At 50.0% G+C, this 20066-nt stretch overlaps 1 protein-coding gene across 2 annotated transcripts in view; it reads right to left on the reverse strand.

Annotated features, from left to right (window-relative positions):
• LOC144101410 (neuronal-specific septin-3-like) overlaps nucleotides 1-20066 on the reverse strand; it is a 74254-nt gene that overhangs the window by 23694 nt on the left and 30494 nt on the right. For both annotated transcript variants that reach the window (XM_077634561.1, XM_077634560.1), the window contains one exon: nucleotides 4322-4468. Coding sequence is in view for 1 of the 2 variants with exons in the window: in XM_077634560.1 (XP_077490686.1) it covers nucleotides 4322-4468 (147 nt within the window). In the remaining variant the exon portion in view is untranslated. The remainder of the gene's footprint in view (nucleotides 1-4321; nucleotides 4469-20066) is intronic.

Raw genomic sequence — 20066 nt, forward strand, 5'->3', positions numbered from 1 at the left:
TGTGTGTGTGTGTGTGTGTGTGTGTGTGTGTGTGTGTGTGTGTGTGTGTGTGTGTGTGTGTGTGTGTGTGTGTGTGTGTGTGTGTGTGTGTGTGTGTGTGTGTGTGTGTGTGTGTGTGTGTGTGTGTGTGTGTGTGTGTGTGTGTGTGTGTGTGTGTGTGTCCAGCCGCCTGCTATTAATATAGCTATCTGCTTCACTCGAGGAGCACGCGGTCCACAGACTTCTGTCCCGGACTCTACCTTGCGAGATTATGTTCGTCCGTGGCGCCGCTATTCCCGCCTTTGTTAACTCTGCACGTACGCGCGCTATACAGTCTCGCATATGGCAGTGGGGGGCAAAGGAAAGGAATCGTCCGTCCGTTGATCGCGCTCAGCCTTGGCCCTCTAATCCCGATATGCACCGGCGGCGCACTGTATAGGATCGGAGCCGAGCCCCCTGTAGCTGCACAGTGAGCACACACGCCCGGAAGCTCAGGCGGGTCCCACTGTGCGACGCCGCCTCATGGAATAATGGAAGGAGAAACAAAAGGAAAAAGCAGAGGGCGCCCATTGTTCCGGCAGTGCGCGACGCGACGGGCATACCATAATACGTTGATGTCCCGCGCGTGTATACGGTGGGCAGTCGTTGTGCGTTTATGAGGCAACCCCCGGGGGCTTTCGGTGGGAACGTTACGGAGCGAACGAAGGCTGAAAAGACGCATTCTTTTGTTGTTGTTGTTGTTGCCCCTAATTTGCGTTTTCAGCCGGACAGGAGGAAGTGAGTGTCGCAAGCGCTGGGCGATGGTCTCTGTAATGACTACCGCGTGAGTTTCTTGTAAAGCGAACGCGTGAGGCACGTGGCCTTGCCCACAGTACGCTGCGACGCCAGCTGGTTTCTTTTTTTTTTTTTTATTCAAAGCCACCTGACAAAGAAAAGCAAAAACCAGTGTTGTGTAAAGTCATTTTATCGCCATTAGTTTTTTCGTCTCTATAATAACCATATCTGAGCTATATATTAAACTAAAAGAAACTAGCCCAGCTCTCTTCTGTTACACCGCCTAAGTTCGCGCATGCGGATTCGCGGCGCGAAACTATATGCCATCCGTATAGTTGCCTCGACTTAACCCTTGTAAAAATTGTCTATAGACTGTCCATAGACTTATTATAGACTTTACTGCCTCATAGTCTATGGACTGGGTATAGACAAAAGTGTACTAAAAGTGTGACCATAAATATTTAGATAGTCTATACACTGTCTGCAGAGTTTGTATTGCATATCGAGTATAGTCTATAGGATCTGTCCATAGAAAGTCTACAGTGACTGTCTAAAGAAATTTTTGTCTAAGAGTTTGGTCCGGCTCCATGCAAGCAGCTCCGGTAGCTGGGTTTTTGTAGTCGCGGTTTGCTCTTGAACAATCAGTTGAACTCCAGCGTGTATTTAAAGCCAGATGCATGTGCCGAGTATGCGGCTGTGACCGCGCCTACAGCACGCCTGCCGTTAGTCTCCAAACTGCGTACGCGCACAGGCCCAACGCTTTATCCAGAACCTTAGAGGTCAACGAGACTGAAAGTTCTGTGGGTTGGTGTCAGCATAGCGTCGCTACGGTGTCAGCAGAGTATCAACACGATGTCAACACGACCTGACGTCAGCACAGTATCAGTGCGGTGGCAAAACGCTGGCCTCAATACGGTGTTAATACGAATACGGCGCTATACGAAACGCGAACAACAGATACTCGCTGGTCAAATACAACGCTATCCAGATGGGCATTGAAGTTCACATAACCGACCACGGAACAGGGGTGTGTTATATCTGGTCACGTCACCCAGGACAGCACAGGATTACAGGCATTTATATATAGGGCGGGTTCTGGATGCGGTACAGCTATATACCCCAAGTGTTTAGACTCTAAACACGGACACGCTTATATGGAGATAAAAAGGGCGTAAGCTATAGCACTTCCTAGTGCTCTTGAGGACACCCTTGCGAAAACGTTAGACAGTCTATGGACTGTCCATAGACTTATGTCTATAATGTCTATAGAATATCTATAGACGACTCCTAGAGAACAGTCTATAGGCAAAACAAATCATATATACAGTCTATAGACAATCTATAGATTTATGGTCAATCTATAGATTTATGGTCATACGCTTTTAGTAGACTTTTCTCTATAGACAGCCTATAGACTATGAGTAGACAAAAATAGATATCTATAGGAAGGCAACAGAGTCTACGATAAGTCTAAAGACTGTCTATAAGAGCATTTTTATAAGGGCAGCTTACGGCCTTTTTACTCCGAGTGTATGCCTGTGCCATCGGCTCATGTTTATTGTCTGTATCGAAGCGTAATCACGGGTCTCTTCCAGGCTTCGATAACGATATCAGAAAAAATTGGAGAGAACACTTTAAGCTCCCCCTTAAGGGTACGGCGCGATGCCCTTAAGGCGGAGCTTAAGCGTCCTCTCCAATATTTTCTGATATCGTTATGGAAGCCGGGAAGAGAATATTTTCCTACCCGCCGCGGTGGCTCAGTGGTTAGGGCGCTCGGCTACTGATCCGGAGTTCACGCGGGTTCGAATCCGATCGCGACGGCTGCGTTTTGATGGAGGCAAAACGCTAAGGCGCCCGTGTGCTGTGCGATATCAGTGCACGTTAAAGATCCCCGGGTGGTCGAAATTATTCCGGAGCCCTCCACTACGGGCACCTCTTCCTTTCTTCTTTGACTCCCTCCTTTACCCTTCCCTTAGGGCGCGGTTCAGGTGTCCAACGATATATGAGACAAGATTCTGCGCCATTTCCTTTCCCCACAAACCAATTGTTATTATTATTATATTTTCCTTTCCATACGGCTCACTGCGGGGTAACCGATTCAATTCCAAGCCTTTCGTCTATAGCATAAGGATCCCTTCTCGGAACATTCGCACCGCAGTCCTCGTACGACCATCGGAAGCCCCTCCCGCTACTGTATCACCCGCCACCCCACCCCAGCGCGCTGCGGGTGTTTGCTCGGAGTTACACAGACCAAGCCGAGTGTTTTGACACCCACCCCCGTATCGGACGGCTCTCAAAGACGCTAGACGGCGGAGCCGGCTGAACCGTTTATATCGCAAACTCGTGTGGGCGACGCGCCCGAGTCGGTCCACTAGTAGGATTAAAAATAATAATAAAAAGACGAACTCGGTCTTATCGCTGTGTTGAGCAAAAGTGTCAAGGCGCTATCTCGCGGCCACATTTGAACACAGACGATAAACGTCATACCCTCTTCACAGAGATCTCCCGACGCCGTGGTCCCCGCGGTCGCAGCTCCTCGCGATATGCATACAAATAGGCGCCGATTGAAGCACACCCGATACTGCTCGAGCACCGGCGCTCGTCTTGTATCCGTCTTGTTTATCTCTCTACCCGTCCTTTTTATTTTTGCAATTTTATCGCTTTTGTGCCTGCTATTTCCTGCACAGAAGCCTCCATGCACTCAGACAGCGGACCACATAACTTTCCACTGTGACACGCCGGACCAACACCACATAACCGACCACAGTCGGATAGAAACTCTGGAATGAAGCGGTAGATGTCATTCAAAGAAGGATCTCCAATCGATGGCGTCGACTGTCTGTCATTACTCCGTGGTTAAAGCGCTTGCACTTGCTAGCGTGACGTCGCAGCTGGGAATGGACGTGCAAGGAGATTAGACAGGGGCGTCATGCCAGTCGGTCTCGACGCCATTGGCTGGAGGGACTTCTCTGAGGGGCATTTGCCTCTTCGTTCTAGAGTTGTATTCGCCTGTATGTGGTCCTCTCCACCTGCTTCTATACTGACCGTAGTAGAGGCACCGAGCGCCATGATGGCTCAACAAGACAGGTTGGCCCCGAGTTGTGTTAGACTATATGTAGGCCTCTCTAATAATAATGATAATAATAATAATAATAATAATAATAATAATAATTGGTGTTTGGGGGAAAGGAAATGGCGCAGTATCTGTCTCATATATCGTTGGACACCTGAACCGCGCCGTAAGGGAAGGAATAAAGGAGGGAGTGAAAGAGGAAAGGAAGAGAGAGGTGCCATAGTGGAGGACTCCGGAATAATTTCGACCACCTGGGGATCTTTAACGTGCACAGACATCGCACAGCACAGGGGCGTCTGAGCGTTTTGCCTCCATAAAAACGCAGCCGTCGCGGTCGGGTTCGAACCCGGGAACTCCGGATCAGTAGTCGAGCGCCCTAACCACTGAGCCACCGCGGCGGGGCTTAGGCCTCTCTTCCTGTTTCTATACATTTGTCGTAATGGCCCAACGAGTCAGGGTGGCCCCGAGGGGTAGAGAAAGGCGAGCGTGTCGTACCGTTCCGGGCGGCGGACCTCTCTGCGGCTCTTCCCAGCAGGTCGGGCAGGTCCCCCTGGAGGAGTTGACTGGCAGCGGCGAGGGCGGCGCGTGCTCCCAGCCGGCCGCTGCGGCCTGCGTCGGTGGACACGAACACCGACCGGAGAGCTGAAGAGGACAAAGAAGGGGGGGGGGGGGGGGGTACGAAAAAGTAACGTTAATTACAGCTGAATGACGCAGCACAACAAAACGCATAGCTTTAATTCCGCGAAGCACATGCGGAACGTCAACAGAACAGAAAAGGTCAATGCAGAGCTACGTGGTACAATTCAGAGCACCTCTGGACAGACAATGGAGCCTTCAGCATGCCACTACGGGACAACTTGTCTCTCTTTTCGGGTCGGACGTCAGGCCTTGGCGGCTCGGTGATGAAGCCCTTTTTTGCATCCGTCGCCTGTTAACTGCGCGTTTTCATCAATCAATCAATCAATGTAAACCAAGCTTTACCGTTTATGGCGCCGTAGAGGTGCCTGTTTAAAGCTCAGTTGAAAGACTCTCAGCTCACGGCGAGTCAGCGATGCCGGGTCCGTAAACCTGAACTTCATCAACACTCAAGTCCCGTCTTGCAAGCGACTTGACACCTGATAAGTACGGACATGCCAGCTGCCGCAGCCTGGCTTATTTACAGGTCACGGAAGGGAACTGCAACATTCTTTTAATGTGTTGTAACTAAAATCGTTTTCGTATGGAAAGGAAAATGATAGGTGTAACGTTAAGAGACAGGAAGAGGGTGAAGCGTACATGGGGCGGGGGGGGGGGGGGGGGGGCAGAAAGTTAGGTGGTCGGATGAGATTAAGAAGTTTGCGGGGATTAGTTCGCCGCGACAGGCACAGGACAGGGTTAATTGGAGAGATGTAGGAGAGGCCTTTGCCCTGCAGTGGACTTAGGCTGATGATGATGGTGAACTAAAATCGCTACAACGCCCATTGCCGATATATAAAAAAGTTGGGCTGAAATAGGGCAGGTCTCTTGATTGAACATCATTTCGAAGCATCTGCCTTGCAGTAGATCTTCGCAGGCGACTGCCGACGATGGTGACGCCGATAATGTGTAAAATAAGCGACTGGACGGCTCGGTGCTCAGTGCTAAGCACAAGGCGCAACACGGCACAAAAAAACCGGACAGATCAAGCCCTCGTCCGGAGCCTGCTGAGAACGTCCCTCGAAGGCACCTTCCGCGAAGGCACTGTGAATGCGCACTTGTGCAGAAAGTAAAAAAAAAAGGACGCAAAAATCGCACGCACAAATATTTCACCAGCCCCGCCGCGGCCGGTCACAGGTCAGCCGTTTTTCTTTACGCCGCGATGCCGCGCTTGTTTGTCCAGAAACGCGCCCGTGGGCGCGAAAAGACTCCGCGGAATTTCCGTGTCCGCCGCGGGTACAGGCGTTCCAGCTAGCGCGGTTGACTCACACACACGTGTGCATGGATGACATGGCAGGAGGTGGGCGTCTTGTGTGCCGTTCTGGTGAAGACGCCATTATCTCCCCACAAGGCCGCGGCGCTGGGATCGTTTTGCGCAGCTTAGCGCGAAGGTCACGGGTTCGACACCCTGGCGCGGCCTTCTGTTATGGGCGGCCGGCGACAAGGCGAAGACGGCAGCCTGTATTCAAAACATACCGCGCTCTGTAAACATGACGTATTGCTTTCCACAATATACAGTATGTGCGCATGCGCACAGAATACCATGCTGTTTGTTTATGCGACAACAAGGCAGGGGTCGAGAGAATTCGGGTGCTGCAGGCAGCGGCCACGCAATCTCTGACATAGAAACTTTAGGAATTGGAGCCCGACATTGGAACCAAAGTCCTTCCTTACTCTATGAGGGCCTACGGCCTACGCTGTCGAGAAGTCGAGGGGAGTGACGTGGTGGACCTGTCCCCATATTCCATTCTTTTTCGAACTCAAACACGCACACACTACCGTGTTCTCTCGAGGGCTCAGGTGCCTATACCGCGACACACACACACAGTTTGTTCAGAGTGCTACCAGGTCGCAGTCGTGGACAAATTATTTATTACCGTTGTTGTCCTCGTTATCATCACTGTTGCCGTCACCACAACTATCAACATCATAATCAAAATCGCAGTCTATGGGAGCTACCGACGCACGTTAAAACGACGACATGAGCCACATTGAACAACATATTTCTCGTTTCTACAAGTTCGTCCAGCGTGGAAACTGCCAGGATTCATGCTGTGAGGTGGAGAGCCGTGCCCCCAAATATATATAGTGCACGATTATCACCTAACGTTTTACGCAGAAACGTGATGTCACGGACTCTATAGGGCTGCACGTGAGAAGCGTACTGCCACTCCGTTGCGTATAGAGTATTCGTTTCCTTACGACTGCGTGCTAATTAGTGGATGCGTCACTAGGAATAAAGGAATCGTTAATGAACCTTACAACAGAGCTCACGATGAGACAATGCTTTCGCATTCAAAGCGCCTAGGCAGTCTTAAGCGCCCTCCGTAATTTCACTGATATGGAGGATAAGGCGAAAGCGCAGCGCGTGCCATTGTCTCGTTGAGGACACGTTCGCCGGCAGGCTGCGCCACGTACGGTTCCTCTCCCCTCACCCTCATCCTTCTGGAGAGAACGATGTAGTATACCGAGTTTTCCACTTGCTTATTTTCAGCGCTCATTTCAATTATAGACGTACGATTTGTGACATTCAAGCACGAGTTCTGACGTATAGATGCGCGGCCATAAGCGAGCGAGTTGAAGGACCTTCAGGACGGAGGCTACCAGGACTGCGGAAAACACGGCACCAATCGCACGCGGACGCAGAGAGAAGCCAGAGAGTACACGGGGGCATCGACGCACTCCCGAGACGGCCGACGAACGGAGCTAATTGGGAGGAAACGACGCCGGGTCGGGTGCAAGAGACACAGAGGGTCGCAGCCCTTTTGAGGGTGCGTTCACACTTGGGCCACAACAGAAGCGATACGGCGCCCGCACACTGTTGGCTGGCTAGCGGGCGAGCGATTTCCTGCACTCAGAAATCGTTTTTTTTTTTCGCCGGAAAGTAAGCTGCGGCAGTTGCCACAGTGTGAACGCACTACGCTCCTACTCCCGCTAATTGGGTGCAGTGTGGTAGGTTCACAGTAGCCGCGTTTACATGAACGCGGCAGAAATTGACCCCGGACCCCTTTTTGGGCGAAAGGGCAGGTTTGAGAAGGAAAGGCTTTACTCGTCCTCTACACAGTTGACGGCAACCCTCAACTATACGGGGCCTCTTCTTTCTTCCTTCTTTCACTAACTCCTTCATCTCTTCTCTCAAGGTCTGGTTGAGCCGCTTGTCCTTCGTCTTTCTTCCGTCAGTGTGTTTTTTTTTGTTCACTCTTTTCGCCTTTAAATTGGGCCATCCACCGGGTAGTGAGGGCCCTTTCCGTTCCTCAAAGCCAATATGGCCCGAAGGGCGAAACAGGAGGGCAAAGGTTTGGTGGAACAGCTTTTGGTGTGTCATCAAGCTTGTTGAAACAGAAACCGCCCGGCTGTGTCGTATCTTCAACCAGTCCTCCATGAAGTTACATCAACGTACAGTCGGCGCGCATTTTGCGGCGTTGCCACCGCAACCAAACAGCGGCAGGAAGTGTAGGTAACAGAAAAGTACGATATGAAGCGACCGAAGACATGGTCGACTAACCCCCAGCGCATGCTGGTCAAGACATTTTTCATGCGACCAGTTTGGTCGAGTCGCTTTGAAACTTGCGCAATTTGTAATGACCTCGGTCTGAAGACGGTAACGGTGCATGACATATTGCAACCTTGCGATACGAGCGGAGGATGTTGCGTTCATTCCGAGCGTGCACGCATGATTAATGCATTGCTATATATCAAATAACTCCGGTATATCAGTTTCAATTTTTTATCCCTATTTCTTTTTACTCAGGCGAGCTCTTTCGACACTGCTCGGCGGCGGCCGACTCAGACTCGTAGCTGACGCCAGACTCTGACGGAACTGTGTCGGTGACACATTCCAGCCGAGGACCGAAAGAGGCGTTTCGACATGATACGAGGCGCCGCTTGCACGTTCTATCTGCATCGACAGGCAGGCAGGCATGCAAGAGTGCCCGTCATGCATCGGTTCGTGTCAACACGACGTATCGTCACTGATACACTTCTTTTTTTTTGGCAGTCGTCATCATCATTATCATCAGTCTAGCTATGCCAACTACACGACTAATTATCTAACCCACTGACCTCCAACTAACCTTGTCATGGGCTATTTGCGGCCGCATTATCCCACAAGCCATAGTCCCCTACATAAATGGTCTATAGAAAGTATATAGACTTCTTGTAGACTACGTTGCCTTCCATAGATATTTATTTTTGTCTATTCATAGTCCTATAGACTGTCTATACACAAAAGTCTACTAAAAGTGTATGACCACGATTCTATAGATTGTCTATAGACTGTCTATAGAGTATGTATTGCCTATAGACTCCTCTAGGGTTTGTCTAAGAGAGTCTATAGACTTTATAGACAAGTCTATGGACAGTCTATAGAGTATGTATTGCCTATAGACTGTCCTTTAGGGTTTGCCTATAGAGAGTCTATAGACTTTATAGAGAAGTCTATGGACAGTCTATAGACTGTCTAAAGAATTTTTTCAATTGATCCCATCCGCCCAGCAGGCTTTCTTCCCGTTTCTCGGAATCCACAATGTTACCCTTAGCGACGATCAGTCACCTTGCCTTCCATCACATGCCCTTGCTACGCCGATTTCCTCTTCTTTATCTCAGCTAGTATAACATCAAATCGCGTTTGTTCCCTGACCTACTCTTAAAGCCTTTCCGTCATCCTTCAAGTTTCTATACCCCATACGTGAGTATGGCCGTGACACAACTATATACGCAGTAATCAGGAGCCAGTCTGAATTGGGTCCAAAAGCCTTGTCGCGAAGGCACCATATACGAGCGGAACTTGGGCGTATAGAGAGGTCAGTGGCTGAGGTGAAAGCGTTTCCGATGATCACACTGCAAGCCTGTATGTATACATATACATGAGCGACCTGGATACATGGTCAGTCCGCCTTATCGCATGCGGGATTCTGCCGGCAAACGCCAGCACCTTTCTACCTCGCTCAGGCGCGTGTAGGCCAGCGGTTTAGATGAAAAGCAAAACCTACAAGTGTTTACGGTATAGTTACCTAACCAGGAGCTAACGCTCTTAAAAGGCTTCCTTACAGAGAGTTATGGAATCAGGTCTCTATACTCTGAACACGAAAGGACTAAGCTCTCCACTAGCACACACCTTTTTAGGGGCCGGGGGTATGCTACCCGCGTCCCGGGGTAGATTTCCATCGTTAAAAATACGAAATACTTATGGTTGGCAACGGAAACAAATTCCCTCTTCAAAATATGCAGTCCTAGCAGTTAACGAAGATTTTAACCGAGTTTCAGCCTCTTCTATACCTGCCAACCGTCAAGACCTCCGGCGCAGTGTTTAAAAGCCTCCTCGCATTGCTAACAGCACCTAGTTGTTATGCTTTGCGGCGGGAATATGCCTCAATTGTCAGCAGTAAGCATTCCGTATATTTAGTGATCGAAATCTGCTCCTGAACTTGGGCAACATACCCTGCCCCTAAAAGGGGACTGCACTACAGAAGATAGTTTACTCATATTTAGTCCCAAATAGGTGTATTCATGTTTAGAGAGCACCAGTGGAAGATGACGACGGCATGCCCCTAGGTATGATAATGCTGCTGGGCCTTGACAGCATATATTGGCTGTCATCGAAACACTGAATATGCAGAAACCTCAAGCAGAACGAAAACCTTAAAATCATAACCTAATTTTCAATTTCTTTACCATATATGCATGTTGAGTAAAGCTCCGATTTGGCATTGAAGAAAATCGGCAATGCCCGAGCGGTCCCAGGCGTCAGCCAAGCATGCCACTATAGTTCCGCACCGGCGTGGGTTCGAATTTCGCTAGGAACGCAGAGAAAGTTTTTTTTTTTCAGGTATATTAAAGGACTTCGTGTTTTGCGCGTTAGCGCATGGTCTCGCTATAGCATTGCTGCTGGTTAATAATAATAATAATAATAATAATAATAATAATTGGTTTCGGGGGAAAGGAAATGGCGCAGTATCTGTCTCATATATCGGCGGACACCCGAACCGCGCCGTAAGGGAAGGGATAAAGGGGGGAGTCAAATAACAAAGGAAGAAAGAGATGCCGTAGTGCAGGGCTCCGGAATATTTTTTTCGACCACCTGGGGATATTTAACGTGCACTGACATCGCACGCCACACGGGCGCCTTAGCGTTTTGCCTCCATCGAAACGCAGCCGCCGCGGTCGGGTTCGAGCCCGGCAACTCCGGATCAGTAGCCGAGTGCGCTAACCACTGAGCCACCGCGGCGGGTATTGCTGTTGGTTTCTATGTATTCTCGGTACCCACACCGGAACTGTGCACCAGGACACTTGTTCACCTGGTTGCCATTCCTTCTTGTTACGCTGTTCACGTCACGTCCGTTATGACAGGTGGCCGTAGACGCCCGACGCACGTATCCATGAGGACTTTACGTTGTTTAGCGACACGACCGCTGTGGGGCGCTTCGGTTTTGCGTTGGGACGACCAACGCGTGTGACCAAAGTGAGGGCCATACAGTTGTCGCGATAATGAAACTAAAAGTGAGGTCAGTCCACAGCTTGATGAACTCCAGCAGAGCGCCCAAGGTGACCTTTCGGTGTAAGTTGTCCCCTCCTGCGGAGCCCGCAGTGACTGATGGAGGGTGATGGCGTCGTATTCTCCATGGTGTTGAACTCATCGATGATTGGCTGGAAGGCCGCCGCGGTGGATCAGCGGTTACGGTGCTCGGCTGCTACAACCCGAAACACGCGGTTTCGATCCCGGCCGCGGCGGTCGAATTTCGATGGAGGCGAAATTCTAGAGGCCCTTGTACTGTGCGATGTCAGTGCACGTTAAAGAACCCCAGGTGGTCGAAGTTATCGGGAGCCCTTCACTACGGCGTCCCCCATAGTCTGAGTTGCTTTGGGACGTTAAACCCCCATAAACCAACCAACAAATCACGATTGGTTGGACGATGCAGTTAAGTGCGAATCACTCGACGGGGACGCGTTTTGTTCACGTGCCGTGGGTGTGTATAGGGCGCAGCTATCGGGAAAAACTTAAGATTCTCTTCGCCTCAACCGCTGCCATGCCTGGGTGGAAATCCTGAACATCGGTGGCTTTTAGTGTGAGTACCTATATGCAGTCAAAATCCGTAGCATCTTTTGACAGTAGCCGCGCTTACATGAATGCGACATAAGTCAAGTCCGGTCCACTTTTTGAGGGAGAAAGCAGGTTTTGAGAAGGAAAGTCGTGACTGCTCTTTTCCACGACGTTTTTCCACTTTCCATCAAAAAGAGGACTGGAGTCGACTTGTGTAGCATTCATGTAAACGTGGCTTGTGTGACCTCGCCGCATCGGGACGTCGTTAACGTTGTTTCGAGACGCGAAAGTGACGAGCGCGCAGCGCCCATACCAGAAAAGCAAAAGCCCAGCGGCAGCGTCTAGCAGCGCTCAAAACAAGAAAACGGCTTCTTCTCTTTCGTCCAGCAGCTCCGCCTCCTTTGTATATACAGCGTGCGTCATCATCGCCATCATCATCAGGGGCACACCTTTCTCGACTTTACTTTCTATTCTGTTAAATTTTATCTTCATTTTTATTTATACCTATCTTTCTTTTTTGCTGATGGCGTCCGGACGTCAGCGCGCAAAAATGCGGACGCGGTGGAATGCAGTAAGTGCCGCCGCAGTTCGCCCAGTCCCGGGCGGCTACAGACCTCCCTCACTGCGGTACGCAACGCCCCCCCCCCCCCTCCCCCTTCTATGCTCTTCCATAGAGAGAGAATAAAAAAAAATCGCTTCGTCGAAATCCCGGGAGCACGGCGCACGCAACCAGCCGCACGGCTTGCGTGGCGGTTGTGTCAGGTAGAATACAATATAGTAAGTATATACGCAAGCGAACGGCGGCGGTCTACATCGCGGAATTCATCTTGGCGGGGTAGAAGGGGGGGGAGAGAGAGAGAGAGAGAGTCTGCATGGAGCCGGGGCAACGGTCACGGCGCGGCGACGAGTGGCGAGGGAAACGGGTTTCACGATGCGTGCCAGCCAGACAAGGCGTCGCGAAGGGAACGACTGCGACCGGGGCCGCCACTCCGTTCCGCACTCGGCAAAATAAAACGCTAGTTATACGGCGGAAAATACGGTGCTTGTAATGGGCCTGAATGCATTCCAGGTTGACGCGCGCGCCCAAAAGGTGTAGAAGAACCGGGTTTTCAGGTATTTTTCTTCCCGGTAACTGTAGGCGGGACGTTTGAACGACATATAGCTGGCCGAGATGTTCCCTTAGTGTGATTTAAAAAAAAAAAAACATAAGTTTGTCTTCGAGAATTTAAGGGTTCTGTTTAAGCGGGCTGTGACGTCGAAAGGGGGCACAAAGAAACAGCCGCAAGTCCCGTGGGTTCGCAGAGCAGTGACGTAGTCGCAGCTCCGTTATATGCTGCGAATCGCAGATCTCCGAAGAGTCGCATGCGCTCTCAGCAGACGATGTAGCAGCGGCTACGTCACTGTTTCTGTGAGTGTACATGATTGAGGCCGATTTGCATGCCCTAGAGATCAGTGGCAGAGACCGCTGTCCTACAGTGTATGTAGTTCGGCAGATGATGATAATTGGAAGGTCTCGCGTAACATTCCTTATAAAAATGTTCTATAGAAAGTCTATAGACTTTCTTATAGACTCTATTGCCATTCTATAGATATTTTTCTACTAAAAGTGTATGGCCATCAATCTATAGATTGTCTATAGACTGCCTATGGTATTTGTATTGCCTATAAACTGATCTTTAGGGTTCGTCTATAGAGAGTCTGTAGACTTTATTGACAGATTTCTATAGGTAGTCTAAAGAAGCTTTTGGAAGAGACGTATGTAAAAAAAACAATGCGTCGCAGCCTTGCACTGTCCGGAGAGTTGGACGGACACGTAGGTTATACAACTAGATCTACCAGAAACACACACACTATCCACAAAGACACACGAAGCCAGCTGTACTGCAGCGCTCGGTTGGCCCCTAGCGGTTTTTGCACGAAACTCCGGGGATGCTTTGGAAGGCCGAGCCGTACACGCGTAGCTTCCTGGTCCAGTTCCGCCGTCCTGTTTTCTTTTTATCACTTATGTCGCCTCTAATTTTAATTTTCCAGGCACCTCCTTCTTGTTTTCTTCGTCCCTTCAAGGAAGTTTAGCCCCGAGCCAGATCGCTTACTCCTTTCGTGCAACTACACAACGGGCCGCGTCATTCATTCATGCCGCACACAATGCCCAAACGACCCAGAAATCAGCCGCTGTTATAAAGTTGTTTTCTTCCAACTTTCCTTCTGAACCGTGTTATATCCATCATGTTCTTTTTCTCTGTTATTATGAGGAAAGAAAAGTTTTATTAAAGACCTCTCGCGACATCGCCCATTTCCGAGACTTGCATGTGGGTCGTACGACGACGTGTACTGTTCGACACGCCATTTGCTTAGGAAAAATAAAAACATTAAAAACAAGCACGTCAGTGTGCACAACTGACGCAAGTAGCGCGCATTACCTAATTTTGAAAAGAAATGAGCGGGCCCTATGGACGGTAAAAAAGGAATTCGGTACACCCGTGGGTGAAAATAAATGACGACATAGCAAAGAGCAGGTGGCGCATTTTCGACGCAGCGAGAATGCCCGCCCCGAACCAAGCGGCGCTTATCGCTTGCAAGAATTTCAATAGGCGTTTCACAGACTGTCTAAAGAAATGTTTGCAAGAAATGGATGGCCCAATGGATAATCGGCGTAGGGAAAATTTCAATGGGCAGTTCGTAGACTGGCCAAAGAAATGCTTTCAAGAGATGTCCCAATAAATCATCTGCTTAGCATTCGCACTGGTCAGCGAATTAACGCTTGGGTTCTCGGGTTGATGCACACTTCGAACTGATTTGTTTCAGTCACCTCGTGCCATATTTCCACGCCGTGATCATTGTTTCAAAATTAAACGCGTAATGTGTCACTCATATCGTCTTACGCCAATTCATTCATTCCCCGTACTGTCATTGAATGGAATGGTTTACCATCAGTCATCGCCGCAGAATCTGTCATCATAAAATTCCAAGAGTTTCTTTGCTTTGACGGAAATATGTAAAATTTGCTGTTTTTGTTTGTGTTAATTGTTCTTTTTTTTGTGTTATGCCTTATGTTTTAATGTGTTTTTTTGTTGTATTGCACTTTTTGCTGAAATGTGTCGCGTTTATTAATGACTGTATCCCCCCCCCCCCCCCCCCTATGTAATACCCTCACCTGGAGAGCCTTTAGGGGTAACGTGCAATAAATAAAATAAATATTACACCGACGTAGATGGCGTTTACTCTAGAAGAACTCCCCCTTCTAGCAATCTCCGGATTAACGCTCGAGTTCTCGGTCAGAGCACACCACATTGGTGTAGACGGCGTTTACTCCTTAAAAACTCCCCCGTAGAGCAATCTCCGTTTAAAAAAAAAGAAAAAAAAAAGACTCGAGCCCGGGATCTCTTTGTACAGTGAACGCAACGGAGCGGCACGAAGCGAAATTGTTCGGCTCGTTTTCCGGTCCTGCACTCACGAGTTGCCATTTTATGGTTCGCTGATCTCTTCGTGGGACTACGAGTGCATGCATGTACAGCACTGATCTCTGGCGGTGCGCCTAGATGGCGGCGCCGTTAGCTCCTTCAAGGAACCGACTGGCAGCCAAGGCGTCCGGTGTGTGCGCACCACCGCCACCATACACGCATATCGGCATGATGCATTGCCCCGCTGTCGCCTTATCTCGGAGCCGCTTTCCGGGAAGTGAGAATGGAAACAACAGGGGAGGGGGAGTCGGCGAAAGAGCCCCGGCTTTGTAGAGTGACGATAGGCGCTATGCGCGTGGCAGCCCCCCCCCCCTATCTTTCGGGGGAGTCGGGCTTTTCTCTTCCAAATGCATGCATGTGCCCAAGACGACTTGTTTATAGCGTGTGTATACAGAAATCCCTTTCGGCGCAAGCAAAGGCCGATCTTAACCCCCCCCCCCCCCCCCCCCTTCCCCCGCGGAAGCTCTGACGAGAGGCTATACACATCAGAAGGCGCACCGCGATCGTCCGTTCACCCGAACCACTCTGGTTTATAACGAAAACCTTTTCCGCAACTCTCAGTGAACGCCAACATTTTCGCTGGCAGGCTTTTCAGTTCGCAGCAACCCCTGTGAATGTCGATGCGATGAAAGGGGAGAAAAAGCGTTATGAGTAAAACGGAGACTTGAGCAGAGGGTGAGTATTACTCCCTCCGTGTGAGGTTCTTTTTTACTGACACCGTTTTTGATGCAGGGTGTAGCACATGTAAATGCGCTGCTGGCATGCACTGCGAATCGAAGATCGCAGTTGGCGAAAAAGGAACAAACTGTATACGGTACTACTCCCTCAACGCGTGGAAACTACAGCCGCGTTTACATGAATGCGACAGAAGTCGACTCCAGTCCCCTTTTTGAGGGTGGAAACTGTAGCCGCGTTTACATGAATGCGACAGAAGTCGACTCCAGTCCCATTTTGAGGGTGGAAACTACAGCCGCGTTTGCATGAATGCGACAGAAGTCGACTCCAGTCCCCTTTTTGAGGGTGGAAACTGTAGCCGCGTTTACACGAATGCGACGGAAGTCGACTCCAGTCCCCTTTTGGAGGGTGTAAACTATAGCAGCGTTTACATGAATGCGACAGAAGTCGACTCCAGTCCCCTTTTTGAGGGGGAGTGCAAAAACGTCGAGGAAGAGAGTAGAGGACGAATCACGCCTTTCCTCCTCAAGACCTGCTCTTTCCCTCAAATTGTGAACTGGAGTCGACTTGTGTCGCTTTCATGTAAACGCCAGTGCCAGTCTCAACCTCCGAGTGGATATCTGGCCACATGGGCATTACCGGCAATGAGCTGGCTCGCTACCTTGCTTGCGCTACTATGTATCTGGCGCCGGGGATCCAACGGACAAGCCCACCGACGGTGGGCGCGATCAGGGTTGCCAAACACGTTGTCCGCGAATACCAGACGCGCCTAAAATCGCGCTTAGCTGATTTCGCGTCATTCGCGGAATTCAATCTTCTTCACACACCAAGCAAACTTTTGTAGCAGTACACTCGAGTCTCCAACACTGAAGTGGTCCAACTGTTCACACATATACGCAGATATAGAACAGTGTCTTAGACAATGCCACAGGGCATTCCAGTGCCCCACTTAACCCTTCCCCCTACCTACCACCACCACCGTAACCCATATCTGTCTTGCCTCCCGGGATCTGAACCTGCAACGCGCACTCGGCACCTTTGGGCCCAGGGCCTGCTAAACGCCTGGCCTATGGGTGTTTATTAAAAAGTGTCACACCAACGCCACGAACCTTTCTGCGTCGCGAAGGCCTGCGATAAGAAAGTGAATGACCGTTTTCCTTTCTCGCACATGCTTAAAGTAAAGTGACCATATATACTGAGTCAATGCCGATGGGAGACGGCTCAAATAAAGACCCGGCGAATTTTTTATGCCCCAAGAATCCACGTGCACAGTTTGGTTATTTTTAAGCACAGAGCGACGGTACACCTCCCTCGCATAGCCCCCGAAACGATTGTGGCTCTTACAGGCGTCGTGAAATGTGTTCCTCATCATAGAGTTTTTTACTGAAATAATAATTTAAAAAAAAACGCCGTTCGTTAGCTGTCGTCTTGATCAGCGGCAGCTCCTATTTTGCGCCAGTCCAAGCCATATTGTTCCGGAAATTTCACTCAGCTGGCCGTTCCATCCGACTCCCGACCAATGATATTCTCCTCCCGTTGGTGTCCACCCCGACCCCCTTCTTCAGTTGTGGGCATGACGTGTCCTTGCCATGTCAATTTCTTCTCGATATCACATGTAAAATATTTCCAACTCGCGTTCGCTCAGTTTAATAATAATAATAATAATAATAATAATAATAATAATAATAATAATAATAATAATAATAATAATAATAATAATAATAATAATAATAATAATAATAATTTGTTTTTTAGGGAAAGGAAATGGCGCAGTATCTGTCTCATACATCGTTGGACACCTGAACCGCGTCGTAAGGGAAGGGATAAAGGAGGGAGTCAAAGAAGAAAGGAAGAAAGAGGTGCCGTAGTGGAGGGCTCCGGAATAATTTCGACCACCTGGGGATCTTTAACGTGCACTGACATCGCACAGCACACGGCGCCTTAGCGCTCAATCTATTCCACTCTGTCTTCCTGCAGCCGCTTATTGTTGCATCTATCATTTTCCGTTCCATTTCCCGCTGCACTACCTTTAGCGTGATTTGAAAGCTTCACTGTTTCAGCACCTTATGTGAGTGCTGGCAAGATACAGTAGTTGTATACTTTTCACGAGCCCACTCGTCACTCTTAGTATGTACTAGCGTTGCCTTCGTAGCGGCGAAGTGTCGCGATGCAAGCATAGCAGACTGCTAAAAGCTGGAGGCGTGAGGTAGACAGTGACGTCAGCACTGGCAGGCGCCGCACTATATAAAGCGAAACCTGATGCTGCGGAAGCGGAGAGGCGTCTCCTGCTTGCGTCCTGCGAGCCGAGCATCTTAGGGCCTCTTGCAATCGCGTGACGTCACTCGCTGCCTATACCTCTCTGGAGTGACTAATCAATTAACGGCGCTGAACGGTGCGCAGGAGAAGATATAATCAGAAATAAAACTATACAGTTTACCATAGACATATTTCTCATTAGAACCTACAATCAGCAAGCACGTAATCAGCTGCCTATTTTCTTGCTTTGTTTTAGCTTCTCTAACCTGCGCCGGACGTGGCATTTTATGCTGTCACATTTCGTCGAAGAGGACAAAAAATATAGGAAGTAAAATTTTCTCTCTTCAGCACCAACTAACACCTTTTGGGCGTGTAGACGGCTGCGTCGTGTGCCAAAAAATCCCCGATTTCCCTTTCTCTCTTAGTTTTCTTGGAAGCCGTCTGCGAACACAAGTGCCGGTTGTTCCTTTGGCATACCATGCCGTCTGCTCCCGCCCACGGCGCTGCGGTAGCCTGTCATTATAGTCCATTTTTCTTCCGGCAGCTCGACAATTTCGGCTTCCAAGCAGTGCAGTTTATACACTCTCTCTACTCCTGTCGAACCAAAACTGCAGTCTGCTGCAGCGCAGAAGAGGTAAGGGTAACAGAATCACGCTTAGCTTTTATTTATCAGTCTCGCAGCATGCTTTCTCACAACATGAGTCCGAGAAAAGAAATCGAAGCTTCGTTCGGTTTTCAAAATTCACTACGGCAGGAACCCCCCCCCCCGTAAGAAAAGAGCAGCGACAGTACCCATAAATGGAAGATATACGGACTGTTGCGTCACCTATGGCCGAGGAAACGAACTATCGGTTGCAAACGAGTGACATCATGGCACCCAACGCTTTCCTGTTAGTTATTCACAAGGGGGCGAGCGAATCGTTTTCTAGCCTTTAAATACTCGGAACAGAACACAACCGGGTTGGGTAGCGGTGTTCCGCTTCACTGACTTGATTAAAGAGCCGCGAAGAGAATAACGTTTTACCGCGCCCCCTTCACCGTAACGTCTAAAGAGCGAAAAGGGGGCACGAACCACAAAAAAAGAAGAGCAGACGATGACGAGAAGCGCAGACGACACCCCGTTTTTCTCGCAGCCGCCACCGCTGGCGCTGCCGCCAGTTATCATCGGGGAAGAGGGCGGCGTATTATTTCGGGACGTCCCTGAAACCTTTCGTGAGGTCGAAGCCCAGCGTGCAACAGCGCTGGTTGTGCACATCCGCCAGCAGCAGACCGCTGGCGACGCGACCGGCGCGCGACAGACGGGCTTGGAAGGGCGCGCCCCCCTCACCCACTTTCCCGCGCGCGCCATGCTTTCTTTCTTTCTCTTTTAACTACTTTCTCCCGGTCTTCTTTGTTTCTTCATGCCTGTCTTTTCTATCTGCCTGTCTCCTCCGCGGTTTTAACAGCGCCGGAGCTCTGTTCGCTCCCCTGGTGTGGAATGACGTCACCCCCTTCACAGATGCCTCTCCCCCCTCCCATTCCCCTCGGGCAAGCGGGGCTGGGCTGCGATGACGAATAGCGGCTCACCCGCCAGCACACCTCTCTCGCCGTTACTGGCGGGTTGGGGGGCGCCGCTAGCGAAAAGCAAAAAATAGGATGAATGACAACAAAAGACGAAGTTATATCAGCGCGGACAAAGAGAAAGCCGGTGAATGAGTGGACGACGGAGGCTCTGGCTTCGCTAGTGAGTACGCTACGTACCTCCCGGCTGTGCTCCCGGTACACGAAGCGGAAGCCCCCCCCCCCCCCCCCCCCCCCCCGAACAGTAGGAAGCACGCGTTTCCACCGGGTTTTCAACCCGGAGTTGCCAAGCCCATCGTAGCAGACGACGAAAGTGCGCGAGTCGTCTGCTTCGATTGCGAAGCAGACGAACAGCGCCCTGAACCACGGTAAAACTGAAAAAAAAAATATAAAGAAAATAGAAATGGACTGCTCGGGTTTTGAGATTTAAAACGGGACGCTCGCTAACCCGTAACTGCATGAACACGTGCCGAACGGAATTCCCGAATGTTTAGGTATTACAGAGCAAGTCGCGTAAACGACTGAGAAAGATGGCGCGTTACGGATGGTGTCTCTCAGACGAAACGAAAGGCAC

Source organism: Amblyomma americanum, chromosome 8 (assembly GCF_052857255.1).
Source record: "Amblyomma americanum isolate KBUSLIRL-KWMA chromosome 8, ASM5285725v1, whole genome shotgun sequence".
NCBI lineage: Eukaryota > Metazoa > Arthropoda > Arachnida > Ixodida > Ixodidae > Amblyomma > Amblyomma americanum.